The sequence below is a fragment of the Vollenhovia emeryi genome, unplaced genomic scaffold (genome assembly GCF_000949405.1).
Source record: "Vollenhovia emeryi isolate VEMERY1.0 unplaced genomic scaffold, V.emery_V1.0 DF939123.1, whole genome shotgun sequence".
Lineage (NCBI taxonomy): Eukaryota > Metazoa > Arthropoda > Insecta > Hymenoptera > Formicidae > Vollenhovia > Vollenhovia emeryi.
In genome coordinates, this window is record NW_011967243.1 from 3,464,044 (window position 1) to 3,473,371 (window position 9,328).

At 33.7% G+C, this 9,328-nt stretch overlaps 2 protein-coding genes across 5 annotated transcripts in view; both read left to right on the top strand.

Moving 5' to 3' along the window:
* Window positions 1-2,065, top strand: part of LOC105569731 (CDK5 and ABL1 enzyme substrate 2) — a 7,736-nt gene extending 5,671 nt beyond the window's left edge. For both annotated transcript variants that reach the window (XM_012026418.1, XM_012026420.1), the window contains 5 exons: window positions 638-720; window positions 800-906; window positions 989-1,095; window positions 1,155-1,359; window positions 1,428-2,065. In XM_012026418.1, coding sequence (XP_011881808.1) covers window positions 638-720; window positions 800-906; window positions 989-1,095; window positions 1,155-1,359; window positions 1,428-1,568 — 643 coding nt within the window. In that variant the 3' untranslated portion in view covers window positions 1,569-2,065. The remainder of the gene's footprint in view (window positions 1-637; window positions 721-799; window positions 907-988; window positions 1,096-1,154; window positions 1,360-1,427) is intronic.
* Window positions 2,066-7,260: 5,195 nt separating this feature from the next.
* LOC105569737 (protein aubergine) overlaps window positions 7,261-9,328 on the top strand; it is a 9,106-nt gene continuing 7,038 nt past the window's right edge. Inside the window, exons 1-3 of one of the 3 annotated variants that reach the window (XM_012026430.1) lie at window positions 7,262-7,413; window positions 8,179-8,274; window positions 8,386-8,506. In XM_012026430.1, the coding sequence (XP_011881820.1) occupies window positions 8,408-8,506 (99 nt within the window). In that variant the 5' untranslated portion in view covers window positions 7,262-7,413; window positions 8,179-8,274; window positions 8,386-8,407. Of the gene's footprint in view, window positions 7,414-8,178; window positions 8,275-8,385; window positions 8,507-9,236; window positions 9,325-9,328 lie in introns of those variants that run through there. The other 2 variants (XM_012026431.1, XM_012026432.1) reach the window with 2 other exon arrangements.

Sequence of the window (9,328 nt, forward strand, 5' to 3'; positions counted from 1 at the left end):
TATATAATTTATAAATGTATTGAAGTTATATTTTATTCACATTGTGATCTTAATACATTTGTAAATATGTCTCATATGTAAAAAATTACATACATTCTTATATTATTCACTATAAAAATCTAGTAAATGTGCACACATCGCAGAATAATTTCACATTATATTTTTGGTATATATGTATATGAAGAAAAAATGCTATATATTTATATATAAGCATTCCAAAATTATATAAATGTAGCATGTATTTATATGTATTCATTGTATAACTTATAAATAGTATTCCAGAAGTCTCTTATACATTTGCTCAAGTATTAAGCTTATTGTATGAATTAAAAGTCAATTTTTTTCTTAACAAAAATTGACCAGAAGATTTAGTGTAACAATAATTTTTTTAACTTGATACATTTATAATTTAACATAATAAAGTTTAAACGTTAAAATATTCTTATTACAATATTCTTTTACTTATAATTAAGTAAACTAATAATCTCTGGATTAAAGCATTTTTAATACTCTTCTATAAATTCTAGTATTTTTCAATGAGAGAAATGTAATAATTCTGGAGCACATTGCATATTGCATGTCAAAGAAGAAAATAATTATATAATGCATTTTATAATACTTCTTTCTTTCATTTTAGGTGTCTTTCCTATGATACGGCTACAAATCGTGCTCATTATATAACTTCCGAGTCTCCACCATTGTCTTTCAGTGATTCCAAAGGTGAGTACAAAAACAATTTAAATATTTCATCAAATTGTATAATGTTAATATTATGCTATTATTTTACTGGGCATTATAGTTTATGAATGGGATGAACAATCTGCCCAATATAATCCAAATTTATTGGATGATCCAGAACTTATCGCTGGAAAACATAGAACGTTACTAACATTTACATCATATATGGTATATATCTTAATTCCACTTGATTTAATTAATGATTGATGAAAAGCTTATATTAATACTACTCAACATTTTACACATACAGGCATCTGTTATTGATTATGTAAGACCTTCAGATTTGAAGAAAGAATTAAATGATAAATTTAAAGAAAAGTTTCCGCATATTCAACTTACTCTCAGTAAGCTTCGCAGGTAGGTCTAATTTATATCCTCAGTTGTGGTATAATTTCTATAAGTTCTTTTTTTTTTAGCTTGAAACGAGAAATGAGAAAAATAGCTAAATTAGAATATGGTATTGATTTACTCACTGTTGCAATGGCCTACGTATATTTTGAAAAACTTATTCTTCGAAATATCGTGACGAAGCAGACACGGAAGTTATGTGCTGGTGCTTGCTTACTTCTCGCAGCAAAATTCAACGACGTGAAAGGCGATATTCTTAAAGCCCTCATCGAGGTACCGTTATCGTGTATTATGTAATAATAAAGTTGTCGCGCAATAATTATCATTACTATTGTTTACAGAGAATTGAGGGTGTATTCCGATTAAATCGCAAGGACTTAATTACATCTGAGTTTGCCGTATTGGTAGCTTTAGAATTTGGTTTGCATTTGCCAACATGGGAAATATTTCCCCATTATCAGCGATTGATTTATGAATCCTGACATCCTTTCGTATCATTCTTTTCGCGCAATTTCAAAACCTCTCTATGAGAAAATCTTCGAGCAGTATAGCATATCCATAATGAATTATCTTACCCTCTGAGAGCTATATAATTAATCTTCAAAGCATTACATTTATGTATCACATACTTTTTTCCGACTTAATTCAGTTTTATATATATATATGATTTATTATAAAGGACCGTAAGAAGTAATTGTGATTGAAAAATAATGGAAAAATTAAGTTTTTTTTTCAATTATAATAATTTCTTTTGCAAGTTACCAATGTAGTAGTTGCTGCATGCTGTGAATTTTATTATTTGAATAAGTTTAATTATCTGTTTGGATATTAGTAAATAGATGATTACAAGAAATTATGTTTACTACATACACTACCACATTATTAAAATATTTCTTTTCTAAGTTGTAAATATTAGTTATGAAAATTTGTTAAATATACTCAAATTGTCTTATGAGAAATATACTAGCAGTTTGGTGATATACAATTCTTTCTAGATAACGTAAATATGATAGTTTTAAAAATAAGTTTGTTTTAATGTTTGCACTTCTTTATACATTCACTATAGAAAGATACTTGAAACAAACAAACAAAAACTCTTTTATTTAAAGTAAAAGATATAGGAGACGAAAGTGTTTTGGTTGGAGAAGAATATCAAACAATATTTTTCTTTTTCTAAAACACAATTTTTATCTGAAACATTTTTCAACCTTAAAAAATATTTCGTTGACCTTTAAGTGTATCTTTAAGTACGTTATTCTCTCTCTTTCTCTAATATCATACATTTCACAAAACAGCTGCTCTCCTTTTAATCATATAAATTTTTCATTTTTAGGTAAATATTTTTTCTGGAAATACCTTACAAGTATAAAATTGCTATATGTACAAAATAACAGAAATTTGGTATTTCTTATAAATATAACAAAACATAAAATTAGGCATGAACCCGTACAGTACAAAACTTGCAGTTACATTGCAATAACATTGCTGTAATGTTGCTGCAATGTAACTGCAAGGTTTGTGCTGTATGGGAATACATATGAAAAAAAAAAACGATAACTTAAGAGAGCATTTCCTACAACTCTTAACTTGAGAGTCAAAGCTTAAAATAGATATATTTATATGGCAATGAACAAGCAGATTGAAAATAATGAATATTTCGCAATGGTTACCTAATTTTTTTTCACTAATAATCATATTACTGTTACAGTAGAAATATTATCCATTTATAACAACGATTATATTTATAATACAAATTTAAATTATATAGAATGCATGAGAAAGTCTTCATAAATATTTAGTAAAGGTCATTGTATATAAACATATAAATTTGATATATTAAATTTCTTTAATTTTTTTCGTTTTTTTTAATGATTTATTTTAATATGAAAAATAAATATGTTTTATATGCATCAGGGCATCAATAAAAGTATTCTGATAAAAGTTATGCTTCAAGTTTATATATATATATTCATGTTAATATATTCTTCCAATTTGTATAATACTTGTATAATGATTAGGGTATTATAAGTGTTATAGAGTATGTCTATGTCCTATGTTAAAATCCTGTTTGTTTTGTAATATAGAAATAAGTTGTTTTTAATTATATATATAAAATTAGGTATATATTTTATTATAAAGTAACATGTAACCAACATTTTATTTTTTCACTTAATGTCGATTTTTTCGTTTTCTTCGTTTTAATTATTGATATATCGTTGTAAATAATACGGCAATTAAATGTAATGAAAATCATCTTGTAGCAGTATAAAAAAGTAAGCGATATTCTATATTATATATATATTTTATCACTTTAGTATATTTAAACTCGGCCATATTCCTTTTAGATGTTGGTAATATATAATACTTGTTACAGATTTTTTCAAATTGAATATATAGATGTATCCCTTATTTTTAGAGTGATATCAGAAACATATGAGATGTGTCTTTCTGAAGCGTACCTTTAATGAACATATGTATAACGCAGTTTCCTTCAAATTGACCAAAATGAATATGCTTCTTTTAATATATAATTATATTTATACTTTACAGCAAGTGGGATATGTTATGCAGATTAATGAGACTTGAACATTTATATATATATATATTTAAACTAAATTATAGAATATTATATATGTGTGCTCTGTGCTCAATTATATTTATATGTATAAAATTATCATCTGGTTCAATTTTTACATGTTAGAGGACATTTTAATTGATATATTCTGTTTTTACAGTCTATCATATTTTAGTTTTATTCAGTCACAAATAACTATTTAACAGAATATAAGTGTTATAGATATACCTATTTCGTGTTGTATTATCCATTTTATTGCTGTAGGCACCAATTGTCATAACATTTTTTTTAAACAATATTTTTAATGAGAAAGTATAAGAAAGAATGCAAAAATATAAGATACTCAGATATTTTATACATGTACAATGTGCATAGAGTATATACATTATTTGTACAGTCAATTTCATATATACTGAAGGAAAATATACCCTTTTAGCATCGTGTGCTATACTAATAGAAATATTTCTAAGTAACTGGATAAGTGCTTGTAGAAAAGATAAATCTGAGGAGGAATTATTAGTTTGAATATAGGAAGCAAAGTACATATATAAGTATTTGGACTATATTTCTATTTGGTGTCCTGTTTAGAACTAAACATGGCTATCTGAAAATTTTAGTTTGCGCAGAACGTAATATTAATATCACGAGCCGAGAACCAACTAATTCCGAACAACACGCATGTCTAAAAGACTGCTTAAAGTTTTCTGGAATATAGCCACGTCTGGTCCTAAACCTATGCAAAATACAGAGTTAGAATTTAGATGTGTTTGAAGATAGCAGTAGCCCTAAAAATGACTAATTTTTATGTAAACTTCTAAGATACCATTTTTAATATCACAAGACGACGTGTAATACCTTTATAACCCAGTAAATCTCTTCAGCGTACTTGTTATCAAAAAATATCTCCTAGTTGCAGTTTTTACACGTAGCAAATTCATATTTTCATAAGCCAATTTCACATACAATATTTATCCTCGATAGGTTCATAATCTTTGTTATATATGTCGTGATGTCTTTCAATTTTTAAAAGCCAACTTTAGAGATGAGCGAATCATTCATTTCTTAAGCTAACAATAAGCCACATATACACACATATATTTGTAAGTATAAGATATATCATTGCGCATTTTCTCTAAAACTTAATACTCTGATTACTAAAACAATATAAAATATCTCAAGCTTTAGATATCTGAAGTTTCACATTAAAATTTTCTTCAAATTACATTTTGGTAAACTTTGCAATTTGTTAGTCTTGTAGCTGTAGAATTGTCGAAAAACTATAATCTGGCAATAAAATTCTTATTCCTTTGCATGAATGATCGGGAGAAAATGTGCGATAATAACAAATACGTGCAGGAATACACATACATAATCCATTTACAAGATACATCTGGAATGAACTTAACAATGACTAATTGTATAGCATACAGCAGTGCGTCAATTATAACAGAATATCTTCACAATAGCGCAATCCACGCGTATTTATTCTGGATAGTGAATCTTTCAGAAGAATAAGTTCTTTATAGTTTATATATGATACTGTGTCAATAATTAATGTATCCTGATAATGTTTAAAATATACGTGTGTATGTTACATCACCCATTAATTTGCAACTTTGCCCTAGCATTTATACATATGTATTCGTATAGACTACAGTGTTCTACAAAATATTAGCCATTAATGACAGTTTATCTTCCGTTTTCTTTTTATAGAGTGAAAGCACAAGAGGATCAGCAACCTCTCATATCTTTCAGGTTTACTCATATGAATTATTTCATTGTTTATACAATACTTATACAAAAAGACCTGTTATTACCGTGTCGACGTTAGATATTTTGGCCAATTTTTAATTTTTCCTTAACAAATTATGACGATATAAAAATACCAATTATAAAATAAATATATATTAAATCTACTCTGTAAGAATACATGTTCGAATAAGAAAGAATTAATGTCATTCATGATTATTTTCAGTTACATGTACAGCGTCTATCGCTAGATGTTTAGAATGCAATCCGTTCGCGATTCCAAAATTATGGTTTCGAGAATACGAAAATTACAAAATTATGTGGTATAATAACGCAAAGTATAATTTGATAGAAAACAATTGCCGTCTATTTTATTATAACTTTGCATTTTCTGGTAATAAATGAAATAATGCCTCTCTTTTAAATTTGAATTAAATTTTTATCCGATAAAAACAGTCTTGTAGAGGCCCTCCACTAACTTTTAGGCGTAGCATGGACACGCACAAGGTGGTGACTTTATCGACAGTGTCAGAAAATGCATAGCAAAATAGTTCCAAAAGGAAAATTGGGCGTGAAGGCGTGCAAAACAGTCTTTTGAAACGGTATCAAGTAAAACGCCGGGTGTGGCCGCTCTCAGGTTTCTCTCCGATTCAAGACTGTCTTAAGCCCGTATCAGACTACGGATTGAGATTGGATTAGATTGAAATTTGACCAATCAGAGTAAAAGTTACTGAACTTGAGATTAGTAAACTTTACTGTGATTGGTTAAATTTTAATCTAATCCCAATCCCAATCCGTAGTCTGATACGGGCTTTACTCTGATTGGTCAAATTTCAATCTAATCCCAATCTCAATCAGTAGTCTGATACGGGCTTTACGATCATCTTTAGACCGGTTTTCATAGGCTGATGGCAGACAACTATCCGTAAGCGCTTAATGTAGTCTGTACACGTGTTCCACGGCTTACGTTTTTCTCTGCCTTACCTTAAGTCTACGACTACGTCAGTCTTAAGCGCTTACGGATAATTGTCTGCCATCAGCCATAGTCAGATCTTATACTCACGACTGTCTTAACGTCATCTTAAAATACTCCGTAGCCAACGAAATGTTCCATACAGTATCTTTAGATAAATTCAAGACGGTCTAGAGTACTCTAGAGTATACGATCTGACTACGAATAAGTTTCTTCGTGTGTTCGGGCCTTTATACCACACTTGACGTAAACGTATCGCTACGCGCGGCACTCACTTGATGCAAATTCCGCTACTTTTGCAGCACGATATCGCACGTGCTGCAAAAGTAGCGGAATTTGCAACTCCGCGCGGCAGGCGCGTTGCTCACTGAAGACGCCGTACGCCGATTGGTCGGTTTCGAATTGCGCTCGTCGCGCAGCTTCGTCGCTATCGCGATTTCGCGGTCACGATATCCCGTCCTCGTCTCGTCTCCCGCTATTTGGCTAGTTTTACGTTTGTCGTACAACAAATTTCTTATCGTGTATCGATTGGCTGCAGGACATTAAAATTCTCGAGTATCTAGAAATTTTCTATTCAGCAGCCAATCAACACACTTGAAAAATTTGTCGTACGACAAATGTAACATCGATCTTTCTCGCAACGCTTCGGCGGCTTCGGCGCCTATGTAGCCCGAGACCCTGGGACGAACGTCGAGCCTGAAAAATCCGTCTCGCCGGTGCCCATGGCATCGATCTGCGTGTAGTGCGATCCTGTACGTCCTCTGCCCCCCCCCCCCTCTCCGCGCCCAGACCCAATTCTTTCGAACGCGACCAATCGCGCCTCGCTTGAGCGACGCACGGCTCACGATTGGCCGGCTGGGACTCGATGCGTATAAGCCTAGCTGCTGAGCTGTTTCGTTACTTTCGTTCCCGGACCATCGACGCGCACGGACTCTGTTTCTGGACGTGTTTGAACGCTCACGTGTCCGAGGGGGCGACCGTAGAGATTTTCGATCGCGTAGATCGTGAGGAATTGCAGGATAATTTTAAGGTGAGAAACGAGGTAGACGCGGAACTCGGCGACGGAATTTCTGGGCGCGGTGTTTAATACGCGGTCAGCGTGTTTACGCTTGTGTTTCCCCGAGCGTGTTTACTTCGTCGCCGGGCCATGTTACTCGAGCTCGGCGACGAAGGGCTCGGGTTGTGTCGGGTTACACGTTAAGCGTGGGAACGAATAAAGAGAAAATTGCGCCTCGCGTGCATCAAACCCTCGTTTCGTTCGCAAAATCGAGCCGCAACTCGTCCCGAGTGTTCGTCGCACAGACCGGCGCGGTGATCGGGGCAGCTCGTCGCGATAGCGTCCTTTTTTTTTTTTCCACGCGCACAGAATCGCTGATGTATTTCGTCATTTCCGTCACGATTTGTAAACGCACGCGAGGTATGTTCCCTGTTTTTCATGTAGACATCGAGACTACAAGTCTTGTTAGTTTTGCGGAAAATCGGTCGAGATCGTACAATCGGAACGTAAACTTCGGCGTAGAGGAAACGTCTCGCGTCAATAATCGATTTACCGGGTATTCCCTCGACTCGCTTTCTATCCTTTTCCAGCTCCAGAAGCAGGAAAAGGATAGCGAGAGAAAGTTTTATTTGGGTCGAGGTTAACGATCCGAGATTGGGGGTTTTCGGTAGCTGAGGGTCCGAGCGGATTGGCCCGTCTTTTATTCTCAAGTCACGAGGCAGTTATTGTGCGTTACTTTAAGGCAAAGATTCGAGACAAAACGCTGTCTCAAGAGTACAAAACGACCATTTTGCTCAGGCCCCAAAGTCGCCAGTGCGAAGGCGCGCGACACTTCTTGCGTTTACGAAGATGTGAAGGACGTAGTAACGTACTGTGTCGAGATATTTCCCTCAGGTAAACACCCCCCCCCCCCCGTTCGGTTGTAATAAGTATCGACAAATTGCTCGACGGGTTAGAGAGGGCGATTTTTCGGGCGATGTCCAACGTTGCTGACGCAATTTTCAGATTTTGCCTCTGATACTCGAAGATGTCTGGGCAAGACCGAAAACGAGGTTATGACGACTCGTCAGAACCATCAACCAGTGGTTATCGCAAGAAGCCTTTCGACAGGAGGAGCACAAGTTCAGTAAGTGAAATAACGCGTAGAAATAAGAGAGCAAACGGATGCTTTTTGCGCAACGTTGAGCTCGAATTAATGAAGATGAAATGAGATTATAAAGCGCTTTATTGCAAAATAATTTGTGACCTTTTTTTGTTCAAACCCTGAGGTAAACGTTTCGCAATCAATTGAAGAATTAATATCATTTAGGCGCTAACATCCTGTCTTGGCTGTTATATCTGCTTTATCCCTTCGAATTGTGATATTACGTCAGTCTTATAAATTTTTTTGCTGGACTTTTTTTTTGTGTACTCCAAAAGTCTAAAAGCAATTTGTTTTGTTCTGGTGATAAAAAGAATTGTTATGTCATTTGTCGCACGACAAATTTTTCCTGCGTGTTGGCTGCGGAACAGAAAATTTCCAGAGACTCGACAAGGTTTCTGTTCTGCAACCAATCGACACACTTGAAAAATTTGTCGTGCAACAACTTTTTTAAGTCTGTTGACTGGCTGATGAATAGAAAATTTCTAGATACTCGAGAAGTTTACTGTCTTGTAGTCAATCAACACGCTTAAAAAATTTATCGTACGACAAGTGTAACATCAGCCTTACACTGGACTAGGCCGAGCCAAGACGGAGATTTTTTTTGTAATTAATAACTCGTTAACTATTGCAAAAGTTGCAAAGTGATAGAGGACTTTTCGGCTCAGTTTTGGTTTGCTGTGTCTACAGAAAAAAATAAGTCCCAAACATTCACCGATACCCTGTATATGGTAGAAGCAAGCTTTTTAAACCTTTGAAGAAATCTTTTAGTTATTCTCAATCCTTGCTTATAAGATTGACAGATTG